Below are 18,060 nucleotides of genomic sequence, written 5' to 3'. Positions count from 1 at the left end.
CCTTCCTATCAGAGTCAGCAAAATACATTCGTTACCAGCAGGGAATGAAAAGTCCATTTGAGCACCGCAAAAAGCATCAAGTTCTCCCAAAGGAACAATGCCAAAGTTTTTGCTGTGGGGGAAGAGAATAGACAATAAAAAAACCTGCTTTGCACCAAGTGACTTCAGAGGCTGCCCCTTTATATTCTGCAGACTCACTGAATCCTAATAGGATTGGTGTAAACACCATACAGGAAAAAAATAACATTACCCCAAACTCCATTAGACACTGAGCTAACATGAAAATAATGCAACAGGATGAACAGCCCGGCTTCAAAGGACTAAAGAACAGAACAAGAGCTTTGAGAATACACACAGGATAGTTGAACTTTCAAACAGTATAGAAGCAAGACAAGCTGTGTGGAAAAAACTGAGGTTGAAATAAAGGGGTTGTGTTCAATTCCTGCCTGTGTTACTGACTGCCTGAAGAGTCTCCACCTCAGCACCTCCCGACACCACTTCCCTCACCCAGCACAGAGCTGACGATGGGTTCCCCAACACGTCTGTGCAGTGCACAGCTCTTGCCTCACACACAGCTTTGCTCAAGCCAGCTACATCATGAAAATCCTTTTCCCTTTCATGTAGTAGGACAATACAGCGTTGAGAAAACACATCTCAGATTTATTTATCTATGTAAATGTTAACCCATGAGAGCAAGCGCACTCAATCCAGTATCAAAGCCCGTACTGCTCTGTCTGAGGCCCCAGCTTACGGTGCAGTTCCTTAACGAAGCAGCACACCTGTAGCTGCACCGACCCACCACGTCCCAGCTCCCCAGCACACACCGCGTGCGTGAGCAGGTAGGGGAGGGCGATCAGCTGTTAGAAAAACTTGCTCCTGCTGTGAGGAATAATCATTACATCCTCACTTCGCTCTTATGTAAGAACAGCCGCACGCAGCTGTGACAGCCGGAACGCCACACGAACGCCCGGCGCAGCCTCGGCTGTTACCAATGCCACCAATGCCACCAGCGCTGCTCGGGGACAGCGGACCCAGGGACGAAACTCAGCCCGGTCGGACCGTGGGTATCGCAAAGCGCCTCAGCCCGGCTCCCCGCTCCTACCGCCCCGCGGGCACAGCCGCCATCCCGCCCGCAGCGCTGTCACGGCGGCGCCCCGAGCTCCGCTTCTCCCCGGAGCGCCCAGAGAGGCCACGGGGCGCAGCGACTCGGCACCAACAGCACCGGGAGCGTCAGAGAGCAGCACAATTCTGCACTTCTCGTTCAGTACCTCCCGAAGGGAAATCAGGTTTTAACCCAGTCCGCCCAAAGCTTCATTTTATTTACTCGGGGTGGAACTATCGGCCCCGCCGCAAAAGAGATTAAACGCGTTTGTCACGCGGAACGCCCCGGGTGCCGTTACCGGACCGAAGCCGCCCCACAAGGCACAGCCGCGACCCGGCCCCACGCAGCAACGGGTTCCGCGGGGACGACTCCCGCCCTCACCTCCTTCTTCACGTTCCGTAGCAGCTTCTCCTTCGCGGCGTCCGCCGAGCAGCTCATGGCGGAGCGGGGTGCGGGGCCGCCCGCCGCGCCGAGCCCCGCGCTCAGAGCCGTCCTGCGGCTCCGCTGCGGGAGCGCCCGCGGGGCGAAGGCGCGGCACCGCCCGGCCCGGCACGGAGGGGCTGCTGCGCACCGCGCGGCTCCGCGGCCATCTTCCGCGGCTCCCGCTGACGTCAGGCGGCTCGGCCCGCCCGCGGGCGGCGACACCGGGAGCCGGGGCGGAACCGCACCTGCCCGCTGCTGCCGCTCGCGGTGCCGGGGAGCTCGAGCCGGCAGCTCCGCTTCGCAGCGGCTGCGCCGACAGACGGGCGGGCCGAGCTGCGGCCGCCGCGCTGCGCTGAGGGGGCTCCGGGGGCCGCGCGCTCGCGCTGTTCCCTCAGCATCCCGCGGTGCCGCCCCGCTGTGATACCGACACGGCGCGGGCAGTGCGGCACTCGGGGGAGCTGCAGCAGCGCACCTGGTGAGAAGGGAAGGGGCTGAAGCACCAGGTCAGTTACACGCGTTTAAACCGCCTCTTGCTAGGGCTTATTTCTTTATATTCCTTTATTAACTGTAGAAGAGCGAACAGCACGCTCGGTTTGTGCGATTCTCAGGTAGTTTCGTGTTTAGTCTTGGCCAAAGGGCAGCACTTTGCAAAAACATGTGGAAATGTCAGGTGTTTTTTTGTTTTGTTTTTTTTTTTTGCAGTTAATTCATCAGCCCACCCCCACAGCAGACACCACTACAGCAGCGGTCAGTCTCACCCTGAAGGCTGCGGGCACGGGAAGCAAGGACTGTCACTACATTAACCACGGGTCTGTGCTCAGACAGGTGGGAAAACCAAATAGGACAGACAGCAGACACTGCCCCCAGAGCCTTCTCTTCAGTTACAGCCTGGATATGTTCTTGATCTCCATAAGAGGAGCTGTGTTACTTCTGTGGTAGCAGAAGTTGCATGTGGCCCTAAACGTCAGAGCAGTATGCTCTGTGATTCCTTTTAGGAAGCTATTTCCATGAACACAAAAAACAACACTGCTACAACTAAAGGAAAATTCCAGAGAAAGAACCAGCTGCCTGCAACACACTCAGCACACTATAAAACAAGAGCCTGTAGGGCTTGGGTGAAAGGTGGGGGGGGACACATCCATAATGCAAACAGACCCTGAGCCACTATTTCTGTATCATGGGACCCCTTACCACTGGGAGAGGATCACAACTACAACATAGAACAGCAGTACTGAGACACTGAGGCAAAAAATTCTGATGCTGGAGGAAAACAAGGGCAATGTAAAATATAACGCTTTATTAAAAACCAGTGTTCCATTTACCTCGCTGATAACAGAGAAAACACCTTATTCAATAATTAATATGGTTATTATTTTATTCATAAGACTGACCTTTAAAAGTTAGAGAAAAACAAAATTAAGCCCGGTGCTACAAGAAAATGGCTTGATTGCAGAACATCAGTTTAAACAATCACATTTACTATCCTCCAGATACAAAATGTAGAAATCCAAAGTGCTCTATTGTTATGAAACTAAGCTTCAACATCCCTCTGAAGTAGGGGAGAGTCTTACCCCCTTTTATTACAGATGAGAAAAAATTCACGTACAGTAAAACTGACTTAGTGTCTGTCACTAAGTTTGTGGCAAAGCTGAAGACAGAGGTCACGTTCCCTCATCTCTTAACAGGACTTCAGTTGCCCTAACAGAATGCACAATGTGAAATCTGGCCATAAAGATTTAACATCAAAGATTGTCACAGGTCATAATCTAAATTACACTTCATCAGGATTTGAGAGTGAATTCTGTCTGAAAACTTAAAATACAAAGCTTAAAAGCATTGCCTGCTTCAGGCCAAAGGCAGCAGAACACCACAGTATCAGTCTCAAGCTTGGGTCAGCTTTTTTTTTTTTTTCCTTAATTTTTAAACCAAAAATTGCAGAGATGTGAAGTCACTGGAATGTTATAACAGGATAGATGTCTCCTGTTCCAAAAACTAAATGTCAAAGTGAAGGTTAAGCATTTAGTTTTGCCTTGGCATTTATCAAGCAGTTGGAGGCTGCTTTCCTGCAGAGCTCACTCTTCTGACATTGCCTAATTAACACCAATATTGAAGAACTACTTAACATAAGACATTCACTCAAGGCACCAAGGCTCCTCATCTGCCGAAAAGCTGAGGTGGTTTTTCAGTATGTTAGGACCCCATTAGAGAATCAGTAACACTTTATTACATTGCTTGTGTATAAATGTCAGTTAATGTTTTTCATCATTCTTTCAGTCTACTAATATAATGTTAGAATGCGCAAAAGTTCACTTAAATTCAGAAGTGAAGAAAGTAAGGTTATGAATGAGGCCAAGAGGTACTTCCTCCTCCTAATGGCTACTTTAAATTCAGTCACATCAGTAAACACATCCAATGTTGATATTCTATGTAGGAAGCCATTGCTCTTAATTAGCAGAGACAAATGCATATAATTAGAAATCTGTATAATCTTAGTGGGGATGATAATGGGATTCTTAAAGCCAGCAGAGAATATTCTTAGGAAGCACAGCTGTTTGCTCTAAAAGGGGTCAGCGTACTGCAAACAAGTGAATGCTGCATCACCCTTTCCAGTGCTGCTTTTTTCCATTATACCAGGTTGTCCAAGTATGTTCTAGTATGTATGTCAAAACTTATATTGCTTACCTAGGTAAAGCAAATTACGATGAGAATATAAAGTACATATTACGTCAAAGCTGCAGTGTTAAAAATTATCAGAGCTTAGCAGTCAGACTGTACTATCAATATGTCATGATTTTGGTGGAAAGAACATTCAGTTAACATTCCACACTGGAACAGTTTCAGATAAGCAGGACTCTTCTAAGAGAAAATAAATTAGTTTGTACCCCTTGCACAAGAAATAAAAAAGTTTAATCTCTGAACTGTGTAAATGATGGCAGAATTCATGTCTGCATTTACAATTCCTGAGCTTTCATGTAAATTATGCAATTACACAACCAGTCAGGAAAGAAACAACCCAGGGCATTCCAGATTTTATCAGAAACTGGAGCACAGCAGCTGTATCTTGGATGGGAGTCTCTAAAAGTACTATTGTTTAATGCTGTGCAGACATCCCAGCACACACCTAACCGTGAATTTCCTGGTGTTTTCCAATTCTTGATCTGTCCACCAGTGGAGGGAACTATAGGACTGTTAGTGAAATCCAACCACAGCTTTTCACCTAAGATCTTCTCAGCCACATCCTGAAAGCCTTATCAGGACAAACACCAAGACCATAGTTTTGTCTGTTTAAATGACAGTTTTAAAACCAACTGTTGCTATGGGATACAAGGAAAAGAAAGCTAACTAAATCAATGCACAAGCTTTTTTTCCCCTCCTTTCCCCTCCAGCTTCTTACAGCATAGTAGGAAGTCCACAACTTGGATCAGTCCTCTTAAGGAATACTGTGAGCACAGATGTGAACCACTAATTGAAGTATCTGAACCAGCACACTGATCATTCTCTTCCTCATTCTCATTCTACACCTCATTCTCTTTCTTCTCTTCCACACCTTTTCCCCAAACCTGACCCCTCCTCAGAGAAATGATGTGCAAAGATGTCATTTTTCTGCTTATAACTTCTTTGAACAGTTGTGCAAAGTGACCTGTGTCACTTACTTAGTCTGCTAACATTCACTATGACAGTATGAAAAAAAAAATCATTTGCCAAGAAATACAAATGCCATGCATATGAATTTTAAATGGCAGAATTATTTGTTACACAATGGAAAAACAAAAAAAGTACAAGATTCAACTGAAACTACCAAGTACAGCAAAAAGACCATATTGCTGTGGGTTTCAAAGCACCCACCATGATTAAATTTAAATAGTATCAGTGAAGAAAAATCAACTAAAAAACAAACAAAATCCACATCACGCTTTATCACAATTAAAACCAAAATTTGTAGTCAAAACTAATCTCAGCAGCTGTATTTTTCCTGGCACAATAGAAAAATCAGCTGGGAAACAACTAGAAGAAAGCAATATAAAAAGAGAAGTTGTTAGAGTTTTAAAGAGGCCTTTCAGAAAAAGGCAGGTGCATTACTGTGGCAGTTACTTCCTGAATGTGAGGAGAAAGAAGTAAGTGCCTTTCACATGGAGGCCCAGTGAGGCAATAAACTTCCCACATTTTGCAGCCATGTGTCTTCTTACAAAGCCTTAACAGTTACATTTTCAAAACCCTAATTGTATGGAAATCACTGTTTTGTTCCTTCCCCCCCCTTTGTTTTGTTTTTAAATCATCTTATATCTTAATTTTAGTTAAGACTTCATGAATTTGATTTTGCATTAATTTGCTTTACAACTTATATGTAATTTCGGCACTGGTTAATGGAGTTCAAGGCTAACCATAATGGAATCTGAGCCTTCCACCTTCACATAACATATAGGGAAATAAAAGCAGTGGTGGAGCGTGCTAAGCCACTGACACATGTACAAATGTGTCAATAAGCAACCTTGAGTAATAACCATTTGTAACAGTGGTAAAATTTGAATCTGCAACCTATCTTTGAAACATACAATCAAACAGTTAAAAAGAAATTAGCAACTTTCCATACTAAACATCGAAGTTTTTCTAGAGACCCAATGTGCAAAACAGCTGGGACTCCAATCTTCTGGAGAATTCTCTAAAATTAGCACTCAATCAAGCACTCATAATATGGAATAAAGCTGATATTTCAGCTTACCATCTCTTCCCCCTGACCATAGCCTTCTGCATGCCAGAGCAAAGTTTTTATGATTATTCTTCTCTCTACTTCAACTTCTATGCACTAGATGTGATTCAGAACACAAAACTTTAACTAACTCTCCAGTATATTATTATCTAGCATTACAACTGTGTATCAATATTGTCTGCACTTCCCCAGCCACTGCATTATTTTCCCGTTGCCAGATAAATTGCACATCAAATAACACTTTTGGGCCACAGGGGGAAACTAATATAAATGTAATATGTAATTGTTTACATGAACAGTATCACGCTATCAAAGCCCTGAACAATGCCAACCCTGCCACAATCTGTTCTTGGAGTTTTCTTATTTGAAAAACTTCCCTCCTTCACCATGTATATTTTTCTAGCTCCCATAACAAGTCATTCTGTATTATTTAAATTTTCAGATATTTCTTATTTTTCATAGGGGGAGATTTTTTGATGATTTGACTTCTCAGAAGGAGCATGCCTTAGAATTAATGAATTTTAAATACAAGTATACTGGAACACAAATTGCTGTATGTGCATAAAGGCAAAATATTTGTAAGAAATCACATATGCAGTGCATCAGACTAGCGGATAGCTAACTGTCTCCTCCAGGGGTTATCAGCTGTAGTGTTTGGTAGAAGTAGTCATGTTTGAGTTCTTTCTTCAGTATCTTGATTCAAAAACTGGAAGTTCCATTACACCAAACCCTAAAAAGGACAGGTAACTGAAAATAATATTTTCAAATCACTCCATCTCATTCAGGAAAAGCAGTACTTCCCACAAGAAGTAAGATATATAGCACGTCATTAGATATAAAAGAGCAACCACAAATGGTCAGAATCAGTGTTTTGGAATCCTTTTCTCATGTCTCATGAAAAAGGGGCCAGTCTGTGTTTGAAGCACGTGGTGCAAAACAAACATCTTAGTTCTTAAAGCCCTTGGCCTTTAGTGTTGCTTTGTGTGCATAAATGCCCATCTGCTTCTCTAGGGAGACAAGAAGCCAAAAGAAAATCAGTCCAGAGTCCAACTGATCCCTCCCTACTTCCTGATCTCCCTCAAAGAATATTGATACAAGCCTTGAAACCAACCCTTCTCTCATCAACTGACTAGTGGCCAAGCTGACGGTCGTCATAGGTGCTGTATCTCTTCACATGGATTCGACGCACTCGGTCACGAAGTTCAAAACCATCATCATCCTCACTATGAGAGGCCTGGCTTCTGCTCCTGCTGGTTGCTTCCAGCAGAGAGTTATCAGGAACTCGCGGTGTTTCGTACAGTAAGACGTTTAGAGTTTCCTCATAAATACGTGCCTCGGGGAATTCAACCTACAAAGAACAGCAGATGTCATTTTCCTGATCTAAACAGGGTAACCTGACTGGAACATCAGCCCAGAAATAACAGACACAACCATTTAGTCAAATTACATATGATGACTACATCAGTGCAGCAGAAACAAAGTTGGTAAGTCTAAGTAACTGCAATGAAATAAACTTAGGTAGGTATAATAAAATCCTCGCTTAACTAGAGAAGAGTTTATAGGCATTTACGTGGTTTTGGGACACAAATTCCATCCACTTTACAGATTAGTGCTAAAAAGACCATGCTGTCAGAATTACCATTTGGAGTCCTTCAGTATTCTCTGAATTCTACATGCCCTCTTTGACCAAATACCAGATAATGCAGCAGCCCTCTAAGCAGTGAGCCACCCAAGTAACATGGAGGTCACTGACCATCAATTCCAGTCAATATTTATGACTCCCAGTATCAAAATCTCCCTAAGAAACGACACTGCTTTCCCCAAGCAATTTGGTTTATCCACATCTTTCCACTATGCATTATCCAACTGATTTATTACAAACTGTAATAGACAAGTGGGTAAAACTCCTGTACCTTGGTTTGCTTCTTCTCTGTGGCATACACTATAGAGGTACAACAGACTTCAGCAATCTTCCGTCCCTGCCCGTAGAAAGACCAGCAGCAGATTTCATCCCCTATAACATCCTTAATGAAAAGAACTCTGCCATTGAATCGGAGAGAGAGTTTGTCAAACAGCTCTATGTTCTTCAGTAAGTTGTCATCTGAATTGCTGTAACAACAACAAGATTTTATTTTTCACTGGCTATCTCTACAGAGTTTCATGCCTATTCCACCACAGTTTTAAGCATTGATCTAACTGCAGAATATAAGTAGTGACTCATTGCCATATGCTGCCAAGAAAAGAGAGGATAATAGCCAACTACAGATACAAATAAGGTGCTCTGATTTTCATGAACAAACACACCAGCCTTCAGAAGTCACATAATTAATAATGACAGCATAATTTCCCAAATAATTACGTTAACTATCTGCAATTATCTCCTGACTTATGCTCAAGACAATTAAATCATATGCTAACTGCAGTTCTGTGTATTGGTAATAGGTGAATGGTTGGACTGGATGGTCTTTTAGGTCTTTTCCAACCTTGTTGATTCTATGATTCTGTTTAGCTCAGTAACAGCCAAGTCTGAGTAGTCCATGTAGACACAATGTAGACAAAGGGTAGCTAAAAATGACTGTGTTCTGCATGTAAGACTAGCCATCCCTCATACCAATTTCTAGAGTGGATACATTATTTAGTAAATTGTGTTTTACTGAAAGGAAGAACAATTTAGGAACTTGATTAGCTTTCCAAGCAAGTTCTAGATGTTCTGGAGAAAGGAATAAGTATCATGAAACTTTAAAATCAAGTAGAACCATCAGAAAGTTAGTCTTAAAATTTAAGATATTACTTAAATTAGAACATAATGACAAACAAACATCCAGTTTGAACAAATTAAAGAAACAGGTTAAAAGTATTATTCTTCTGATATTAGCTTGAATGCTGCTCTATCTAAAGCTTGTATTCTGTGCACCTTTTGATCTCATTTTATAGGTGGCTAGGAAATTGTGTGCAGATATGCGGAAGATGGCAAGCATATTATTGACACAACAACAAAGCTAACCTTACCAGCTTTAACAAAGTTCCTTTCTCACTGCATCCAAAAGCTAAAGGTTTGCACTTTGCTGCCATGAACCTACCCAGAGGAATGAAATTATATTTCTGTGTGCAGTACCCTAATTTTTGGAAGTAGTCCCAGAAGGCTACGAATACTTGCGATTCAAGACACTGCTGCTAATGACAGCTGACTAGGCTGTACATAAAATGCTTTGTCCAAGATGTCCTGTTCAGATCTAAATCAAATAAGCATGATGTGCAACCCAACAAAATCTCCAGCTCTTAAGATATCATGTGATGAAAGCAATTTGGGATTCAGCCAGTAACAAATCCCAGGCTTTATCAAGTGCAGAGCTACAAAAAGAATTTAGAAGTCTTCATCCATTTCTGATACATGACCACAATGACTGTGTAACTAAGAAAACTCCTTTCATAATGTTGATTAGGAATAACAGAAGGAGATAACCTTTGGTTGTTAGCAGCCAGCACTGAATTTTAAATAAAGATTCCTCATTTAAACACCATCAAGGCATGAAGATTTATGTGCAAGGAATAATTAGAATCCTACAGCTAGTTGCGATACCAGCAGCTCCTGGTATCTAGGATTCTGTTGCTCTCATTGCTAGCATGTTTACATTTCCAGAGCCATGATGACTAATATGCTATTCTGCACTTGCTTTAACATTTCTGCCATAAACTAGAGGATAACACCAGGAGGAGTGCAGAATGACTGGCAGATACAAAATGCTAAAAAACAGGCTGCTCTTCAGCACTCCCTCAGGTAGCATTTCCTGACTACCTGAAATTTCATGATTGTTAGAATTCATCTCTCTGACACACAGTCAGTTTGCCTAGAGAAAAAACCTTCCAAGATTGCATGTTAGACTGAAAGGCTGAAACCAAGGACTTTGCATAGCATCAAGGATTACTCAGATCACTACAGTGACCAGCTTGGGAAAATCCAGAGCCATTCTGATAGCATCACAATAAATGGATACTGATAGTTAAACCATAAAACTAAAGCATAAAACTAAAAGCCAGTGAATTCTTGCACTGGCCCTATCTGGGTTGTTCCTGAGCAGAACAGATGCTTTGCTTTCCTTTGTAGCCAAATAATTAACTCATCTGGAGTCACTGAAAGAGATGGAACATCAAGAATTTCAGGGTAAACAGAGTGCAAAACTTAGAAGGGAGGAATCATGGCTGCATTGGCTTTGCCCTGAAAAGCAAACACCCTGTTAATAGTTTGCATTCTATACTATTTCAGCCAGTAGCCTCATCATTTGTATTTCTCGTCCCTTATTTCTGTTCATCTTTCTCAGGCACACACCTCCAGCACAACGTTTCAGATAAGTTTCTCACATCCTCAAAATGTCATTTGGATTCATATAAACCAAAAATAACTTTACTCAAATCCACATAACAACACTCTTGTAAGCTCAATAATAAAATACAAGGTAGGCTGTACCACACCTTCCTTCACCCCCAAAGTTAAACTTTCCCAGTGGAAGAAATACTTGGTGACATACCTGGTGTAAGAATATTTGTTGTTGCTTCTGTTATACAGCAGCTTAACAACAGGCTAACGGGAGGAAAAAAAAAAAAGGTTAAGCTTTGTCTTAGAATATGTTTAGCAAAAATTCAGTGAATTGATAGAGAAAAGCAGTTACTTTCATTGACGATTCTATCAGTCTTTCTTCTTCTTTAGGAGATGTGATAATAGGGATGTTACAGACAGGTTCATACAAGTCTTTCTTGTCCTGTTTTGAGGAAAAAAAAGGAAAAGAAATAGAAATAAACCTCAAGAGACATAAATGCTAAAGCTAACATCTGCTGCTGCTTGCTCTTCCAAACCCTCCAGCCATGTTTCCAAACCCTGTGATGCAAAGGAAAAGCTCTGTGTTGCTATAGTAACCACAGAGCATTACTTTGATCTGCAACCCAGAAATACAGTGGAGAGATTTCTTATTCCCAGAAGGCAGGAATAATTGAAATACTGGGATGCAGGTGAACGTCCTTCTTAGCTATAGCAAAGACTCTGAGCTCAAGTCATATCTGCTTTAAGTGGGTTTATTATTGTCCTTTTTTGAAGAAAAGGATAGTATGAGTTTTAATCAAATCAAAAGACTGCAGTATAGAAGAATATCAGTCATGATGAACTGAACATTCGGCAAGAACAGTACGTCACCAAAACGGACTTTAGTCCCTTGTGATACAAAAGCAGCAATCAAGAATGTGTGGTACAGTCTGTGAAACCAGATTCCTCGTGTAGCAAATTAAGGAGAGCTCAATAGCTGGTAAGAAAGCCTTGGAACATTTTGTTTCTAGAAGACATGTTTTGAATTCCAAACCAGAAGGAAAATTATCAGTGTACCTTTACATCTTATTCAGAGGATATAAGAAGCATATTGAACCTACTGCATGAGGTATTTATTAAGTATTTAGTTTTGTCCTACAAGAAATATTATTAACCATGTATAAAATATTTGGGCTAGCCTTATTAAAAAGCTTACCAAACAAACTGATTTAAATCAGCTGAACTCAAACTCATAGGAACTGGGTGAGTTAATAATGCTAACTCAGATTTACATATTTGCAACATATAGTAATGAAATGATAGAGAAGTCCTTGAAGTAAACAGCGCTTAATCTTGGAAATCTTAAACTTGGAAAAAGTTATTACACTGTCAAGGATTTTCAGAGCTCAGGCATAAGAAGTCTGGAAGGCCACACTGTGACAGCACATAGGTCTGAAAACATATCCAGGGAGATCATACACCAGATATTTTCTCTATCCAAAGCACTGCAGAGTGCGTATGGAACAAGGAAAACCAAGGGTTTGATAAACGGACTGGTCAAGAACTTAATTAGCTGCTGTTGAATTTTTGCTATGTTACTTTGGCTACTTCCATTTCTTACCTGCAGAGCTGCTTGGCACATGTCAACTAAGCCCTGAATGAGATAATACTTGGCTTCTGCCATCAACTCTTTGATCTCCTGTCTGTGTTTTGGAAGTGCAATTGTGTCATCTCGGAGATAGTTTAAAATGGTTCCAAAGTGCTTCCCACAACGGTCTATAAGGATCCATCCTGAAAAATAATCACCATAACATTTCAGTGAGCTTAACGCTAGGAGGCAAAAAAACCCAACAAACCTCCCCAGTGAGTCAGCTGCTGCCTGAAACTACAAGACATTCTTCTGATTCCATTCAGGGGAAGACTTCACTGACTTTCAACAAATTGGTATTTGTTACAGAACAGAAACTAACAGCGGAACCTCTCCCTTGGCACCTTGTCTGTATTCTCACTACTTTCCAGCACCTCAGAAGAGAAGCCATGAGCTTCCTATCACTTGACATTTAAAAAACTGCAGCAAGAACTTGACTGCACCGTATCTATTGATCAGCCATTGTACCAAAGTTATTTTCTGTGCTTCATCCTTTTTGTATTTTGTTCCAATTAAAGGCATAAACCTTTCTAATTACTACAGGAAGTCACCAGTGCACATCTATTTAATTGACAAATCCAGTGAGGGAAAAATGCTGCTCCAGTATCCAAACAGGAGGAAGGAACAGGACAAGGATGGATCAGGAAGACGAGGAACGGGGGGATCCAGCACAGGAAACAGCAGTAGACAGTTTTTGTGATGCTGAAACTTCCCTGCAGTCACATTCACTGGGAAACAGGATGTCTGACTTGCTGGCAAACAATAGCAAAGGACACACACAGACAGAGGGCTTAATAAAGTGCCCAATCATTGTTCATGAAGTGGAAGGCAGACCAAAAAAAAAAAAAAACCAAAAAAAAAAACCCAAAGTTCTTTATATTTTAGGATCTAGACATATAAGGTAACATAGGAAAGAGGGTTAAACCACTGCCAGATTCTCCAGCTAAAGCTGCCTGAAGACAAATCTCATCCTCCATTCTGGTAGATTGGGGCTCTTACACAGAACTGCTGGGCCAAACAGATTCAGCCTTACGTGACACTCAACAAGATTCAGCCTATCTGAAAATCTTCAACACAGCAATCAAGGCTGTGTTGAGTTTTAAAGCTGAAAACTGACTCTCCCCTCCCTAAAGACATTTTGATTAATGCACTGTAGATATGACAGCCCACATACTGTCCAGTCTTCATAAAAACATCAACGATCTGCCTACCACCTGTGACTGCAGGAAAGAGAACCAGCCCTTCTGCTTGTTAATTTTAATAACAAAAGGACAATTTATATAAAGCACAGGTAGAGCCAATGGGATCTGGCAGCCTGATGTTCCTGGCTCCTTTTGGAATACAGCTTTCTCCACACCCTTCATTGAGCATAGCTTTAATATGCATTAAAAACAAACAAAAAAATACTCCAATAGTTGTTTTACAAGATTCTCAACAACAAAAGACATTTACTTACCTTCCTTATCTGTGAGAACTTCCATTCTGCCACTGAACATGGCCTTCAACATCGTGTCATGCCTGGTCAGGACTTGCACTGTAGTGTAATACAAGGAGCCCCCGACATTTAGTCGCACGTACTTGTTACCGAGGCTGCCGACTTTGAAGCTGCAGGTTTTAGGCTTGGGGCCCACAGCTGGACACAGGGTGGTGGTTAGACACGTGTCCCCCGACATCTCCTTCTGTAGGTAGATGACGACCCTGCAGAGTGTGGGTTTGATGGATTCCGCCGTGATTGGCAACGAGTCACGAGTCACTGGGCGAAGATGGGAAGGCAAAAATGGTCATAGCCACCAGACTCTTGGAATGGAAATGTTTAAGATCAACACAGAAGCCTAGAATTTACACAAAGAAACAAAGCCATGAAGCCCACAACGAAGAGACAAATTCAGTACATTCTTAAGGACACACCTACAAATGTGCTGACAAAACAAAATGCAGGTGTATTTTCAAACAACTTACACAGCAATACAGAAGCTGTTTAACATCACAGTCATATTACGACTTCATTACTGTTAGTGAGGCAAGCTGAACTCCTCTGGGCTTCCTGTTATTCAGTCTTCAGCCAGCATTACAATCAACACACAACACTGCAGCCCAAGGTTAAGTGCTAGATGGGATTCAGATCCCGTTCAACTTCCCGAAATAACTTTTCTGCCTGCAGGAGGGAAACAAATGGAAGAGCTTTGTCCAATTCTTTCATCTGGCGATTACATAAAAAATATTTTAACGTGATATTCTTATAGCAGCTCCAACTTCTTCAAACGACTTGATACTGCAGTGCTGGAACATTACATTCTATTTCCTCGAAACTCCTTTTATTCTACTTCTTTTCCCCCCTTCACTCCTAGAAAAACCAACAGTCGATGTCATGTAGTTTCTATTATTATTGTTTCAGGATGGGTACGCCTAAAAAATGTCTGGTCTTTGGAGTATTTGTCTCAGTTAAAAGCCAGCACAATATTGCTCAGAGGAGCAATTCCCCACCAGTAACCCAGCAACAGCAACTAGCAGCTGCTTATTACAGTTGTGTTCTGTAAGAAGTTAATTGCACAAATAAAGCAGCTCCAGAGAAATCCATGTTGCCAGCAACAAAGTTACTTTTTGTCAACTCTAGGTTATATTGTCATACACCGAAGTAAACCAGAAGCAGCAGCAGCAGCGCACTGTCCTACACCTACAACCTCCAGAGAAAACAGCACCATGGCTCAGGGCTGCAGGTTTGCCCTCGGTGTCCCATCCTGCTTCAGACCACAGGAGCCCTTCCTCCAAAATAAAAGCGTGTTTTTAAGGACAGCCAGAGTCCGTAACGAGCTCTGGGTGTGCACGAAGCTTTCCAGTCTCAGCAGCGGCATCTCTGAACACGTGCACTAGTGAAGGTTTCTGTAGTTGCCGCACCTCCGGCACGTCGCTACGTTTCTGACCAAGAAGGACGAAGCAAAAAAACAACCAAAAAGCAAAATGAGAACCCGCTGCACAGCGTGTCCGGGGAGACAAAACGTCACTGAGGTCCCTGATCATCGATCACGTAGGAGGCTCCTGCGATAAACACAGACTGAACCTTTAATTACCCACATTAACACACGCATAAATGTTGCCCCGTTTCCCTTCCGGCCGGAGCGCAGCACAACAACGGCACCGCCGTCAGGAAGCGGCCCCTGTTCAGCACGGCCACGAAAAGGAGCGGGACTAACGGCGCGAGGGGAGAAAACGAGAAGAGACAAAGGAAAAAAGACGCACAAAGCAGAGAAAGCAACAGGACAAAGCGACAACTGCGCCCCGAGCTGAACCGGCGGGGCCCGGACACGCGCTCCGCCCCGCCCCGCTCTTCCCCTGCCCCGTACCGGCTGCGCGGGCCGCTCCGGCCTGTCCGGGCAGCGCCGACCGGGTGTCGCGGGGCCGTCGGGCGGCGCGTCCGTGGCCTCCGCAACGTCCCCGGCCCGAACGCGGCGGCCACACCGAAGTTCCGCGTCCGCAGCCCCGCCCGCGCGGCCCCACGTCACCGAACCGCCCGGCCCTACAGTCCGCTCACCGCCCGGCCCTACAGTCCGCTCACCGCCCGTGGCCGCCGTCCCCCCCGCTGCAGCCCGTCACTTCCTGCGCGCTGCGCCGCACCCTGCAGCGCTTCCTGTGGCTCCGTGTATCCGAGCGGTGCCGGGATGGCGCAGGAGGCGCTGGGCGCGGCGGGGCTGCACTTCGACGAGCTCAACAAGCTGCGCGTCCTCGACCCCGACGTGGCGCAGCAAACGGCGCAGCTCCGCGAGGAGTGCAAGGCCTTCGTGGACAGTGAGTGCGGGGCGGGGCGGGGGGCGCCGCTTCACTCCGCGCAGCGCTGACAGCCACGAACGCGGGACCGTTTTTCTTTCAGAAATAGCGCAATTCCAGAGCACGGTGGGCGGCCTGATCGAGCTCATGGACCAGTTGGCCAGAGCTGTCGAGAGCGAGAAGATGAAGGTACGGTCCGTTGGGGCTGTCCTTGTAGTCACACCTCCTGGCAGGACGCAGCTCATGGTGGGCTCTGAGGACAGGGCTGTCCAACGATTCACGCAGTAAAAACCTCTGTAACTACCTCAGAAACGTGCACTAATACACGTCACCAAGCGCTCTTTATCTTCTCACTTTATTATGGGGTTGGAGATGAATTTTCAGCACAGCTGTGATTACTTTTCCCTTGTTTGTTCTGTGGGAGAAACTCCTGAGCCTCCTGTTGGTAGCAGCCACCAGGGGGTCAGTTTATTTCACACTGTTAGGAATATCCCAGGTTGGAAGGAAGCCTCAGATGCCTCAACCCGCCCAGCCCCTACAGGGACTGTGTTTGCTCCACAGCCCATCCAGCAGGACGATGCCCCCTTTGCTCTTAGCACGGCTGAAAGACTTTCATCGCGACCTGCTGGTAGTGAAAGGGGTTAAAACTCCTTGTACAGATCCATCACAAACGTCTGTTTTGACAGGCCATCGGTGCACGGAATCTGCTGAAGTCTATAGCAAAGCAAAGGGAAGCACAGGAACAGCAGCTGCGGGCTTTAATAGCTGAGAAAAAGATGCAGCTGGAAAGGTGAGCTTCCTATTAAGTGTTTTTGGGGCATGGACGTAATAGTTGGGAAAGAAAGCTGTGTAGATGTGAGAGAAACAGCCACGTACTGAGAAGGATCATTTCTAATGGCTTTGTGGCTATCCGGATAGAGGTGATGTGAGATCATACAACTGTGGAAATTAATAAAACAGTAAGAGTGGCAGGCAGGTGACTTCTAAAGGCTTTTTAGAACTGTCAAGTCTAATTCATGTGACTGTTGCCTTAAAAAGGACACACACGAAGCCCTGAGCTTCGCTCTCAGACTGGTGAGCACTGCACTAAAATATCAGCTGGTAACCTATTTTCTTTGTCTTTCAGATATCGAATAGAATATGAGAGTCTGTGTAAAATTGAAGCGGATCAGAATGAATTCATTGACCAATTTATTTTTCAGAAATAGAAGACTTTAAGATAAAGACCAGCTTGGAAACACGAGCATTCCAGACTCTTTGACTATTTCAGAAATATGCAATTTTTCACTGTGTGCAAATAAATAAGGATGGTTTGTGCAAATAAAAGTGTTTTTTAATGCAGTGTGAGTTACACTACAAGTGGCAATAAGGAGGGCTTTCTAACAGCTGTAAGACTGTTCTGTCCTTTGATTTTTATAAAGGTTTTATACAGTCAGTAGTTCAGATTCAATCTGTAGTTGAATTAATACTGCTGTTCCTCTGTTAATGTCTCTCTCCCTTTTTGAAATGTACAGCTCTTTCAATGAAATCAGGCAATAAACTTTTGTTTGTCACCTACTTGGACATACCAGAATTAGCTTCTTCTGCTTTGTTACTGGGGAGCTCGTAAGTTTGTGACTCCCTGGATCGTCATCATGAAGGACTTCCCTCATATAGCCATTTTAACACTCCTAGCAGCATAACGTGCAAAAGAGAGAAGCAGTGGTTGGTAACTCCTGCCTGGGAATTCCTAAACTGGTCAGAAAAATTGGTGATTAACAGAACGGGGCAGTTGCACACAAAGAGGAACAGAGAATTAAGATTAAACTGTGTTTGAAGTAACATTGCAGTGGAATACTGCAATTTAACCGTAGGACTTCAGACTGATGAGACAAACAACCCTCAGCGTGTAGTGGCACCAGGAACGCATACAGACCATAGATATGAGCATGGCATTTAAAAACTGAATGTCTGTGACCTAAAATCAAGGCTCTTGTTCAAACAGCAATAGATGCATTTTACACCTGTCTTTAGGCAACCACATAAGAAAACGCTGCCCTTTTCAAAGCTTGTGGGAGGTTTAAGTTACACACCAGTAACGTCCTGAAATAATAAAGCAGTGACTGAAGAAGCCTGCTAGAATT

General features: G+C 43.6%; 3 protein-coding genes and 2 long non-coding RNA genes across 23 annotated transcripts in view; 3 read left to right on the top strand and 2 right to left on the bottom strand.

The window, feature by feature from the left end:
• SGSM2 (small G protein signaling modulator 2) overlaps positions 1-1,645 on the bottom strand; it is a 48,344-nt gene extending 46,699 nt beyond the window's left edge. For all 7 annotated transcript variants that reach the window (XM_032448499.1, XM_032448501.1, XM_015881061.2 and 4 more), the window contains exon 1: positions 1,484-1,645. In XM_032448499.1, coding sequence (XP_032304390.1) covers positions 1,484-1,540 — 57 coding nt within the window. In that variant the 5' untranslated portion in view covers positions 1,541-1,645. The remainder of the gene's footprint in view (positions 1-1,483) is intronic.
• A 127-nt stretch (positions 1,646-1,772) lies between these two features.
• LOC107322743 lies at positions 1,773-3,337 on the top strand. The gene is made up of 2 exons (XR_001559033.2): positions 1,773-2,028; positions 2,228-3,337. It is a non-coding gene; the product is annotated as an uncharacterized LOC107322743 (long non-coding RNA).
• TNFAIP1 (TNF alpha induced protein 1) lies at positions 2,803-15,839 on the bottom strand. Of its 12 annotated transcripts, none has more exons than XM_015881073.1 (8): positions 15,729-15,839; positions 14,135-14,330; positions 13,632-14,007; positions 12,149-12,318; positions 10,901-10,990; positions 10,760-10,812; positions 8,147-8,342; positions 2,803-7,581 (listed from the first exon to the last, which is right to left on the bottom strand). In XM_015881073.1, the coding sequence occupies exons 3-8, from the start codon at positions 13,846-13,848 to the stop codon at positions 7,363-7,365; spliced, it is 945 nt and encodes a 314-aa protein (XP_015736559.1). In that variant the 5' UTR covers positions 13,849-14,007; positions 14,135-14,330; positions 15,729-15,839; the 3' UTR covers positions 2,803-7,362. The 12 variants fall into 12 exon arrangements, with proteins under 12 accessions (XP_015736559.1, XP_015736560.1, XP_015736558.1 ...); XM_015881074.1 differs by having other exon boundaries at positions 15,705-15,821; XM_015881072.1 differs by having other exon boundaries at positions 15,681-15,764.
• Positions 7,580-9,754, top strand: LOC116654258. The gene is made up of 2 exons (XR_004309344.1): positions 7,580-7,717; positions 9,168-9,754. It is a non-coding gene; the product is annotated as an uncharacterized LOC116654258 (long non-coding RNA).
• IFT20 (intraflagellar transport 20) lies at positions 15,801-17,510 on the top strand. 2 transcript variants are annotated; one of them, XM_015881101.2, is made up of 4 exons: positions 15,801-15,958; positions 16,041-16,126; positions 16,624-16,727; positions 17,140-17,510. In XM_015881101.2, exons 1-4 carry the CDS (start codon positions 15,832-15,834, stop codon positions 17,153-17,155), a joined length of 333 nt encoding a protein of 110 aa, XP_015736587.1. In that variant the 5' UTR covers positions 15,801-15,831; the 3' UTR covers positions 17,156-17,510. The 2 variants fall into 2 exon arrangements, with proteins under 2 accessions (XP_015736587.1, XP_015736586.1); XM_015881100.2 differs by having other exon boundaries at positions 17,064-17,510.
• The last annotated feature ends 550 nt before the right edge of the window (positions 17,511-18,060 follow it).

This window comes from Coturnix japonica, chromosome 19 (genome assembly GCF_001577835.2).
Source record: "Coturnix japonica isolate 7356 chromosome 19, Coturnix japonica 2.1, whole genome shotgun sequence".
NCBI classification, from domain to species: domain Eukaryota; kingdom Metazoa; phylum Chordata; class Aves; order Galliformes; family Phasianidae; genus Coturnix; species Coturnix japonica.
This window is presented reverse-complemented; position numbering and strand designations above follow the sequence as displayed.

What these genes read in the sequence shown, in the direction of transcription:
- TNFAIP1 (XM_015881073.1), bottom strand. Translation starts at nt 13,848, where the DNA reads ATGTCGGGGGACACGTGTCTAACCACCACCCTGTGTCCAGCTGTGGGC. An exon ending in AGTTCTCACAGATAAGGAAG is followed by an intron (nt 12,319 to 13,631) that starts GTAAGTAAATGT and finishes ATTATTTTTCAG; the next exon opens with GATGGATCCTTATAGACCGT. An exon ending in TGTGCCAAGCAGCTCTGCAG is followed by an intron (nt 10,991 to 12,148) that starts GTAAGAAATGGA and finishes TCCTCAAAACAG; the next exon opens with GACAAGAAAGACTTGTATGA.
- IFT20 (XM_015881100.2), top strand. Translation starts at nt 15,832, where the DNA reads ATGGCGCAGGAGGCGCTGGGCGCGGCGGGGCTGCACTTCGACGAGCTC. An exon ending in TCGAGAGCGAGAAGATGAAG is followed by an intron (nt 16,127 to 16,623) that starts GTACGGTCCGTT and finishes CTGTTTTGACAG; the next exon opens with GCCATCGGTGCACGGAATCT. An exon ending in AAAAAGATGCAGCTGGAAAG is followed by an intron (nt 16,728 to 17,063) that starts GTGAGCTTCCTA and finishes TTTGTCTTTCAG; the next exon opens with ATATCGAATAGAATATGAGA.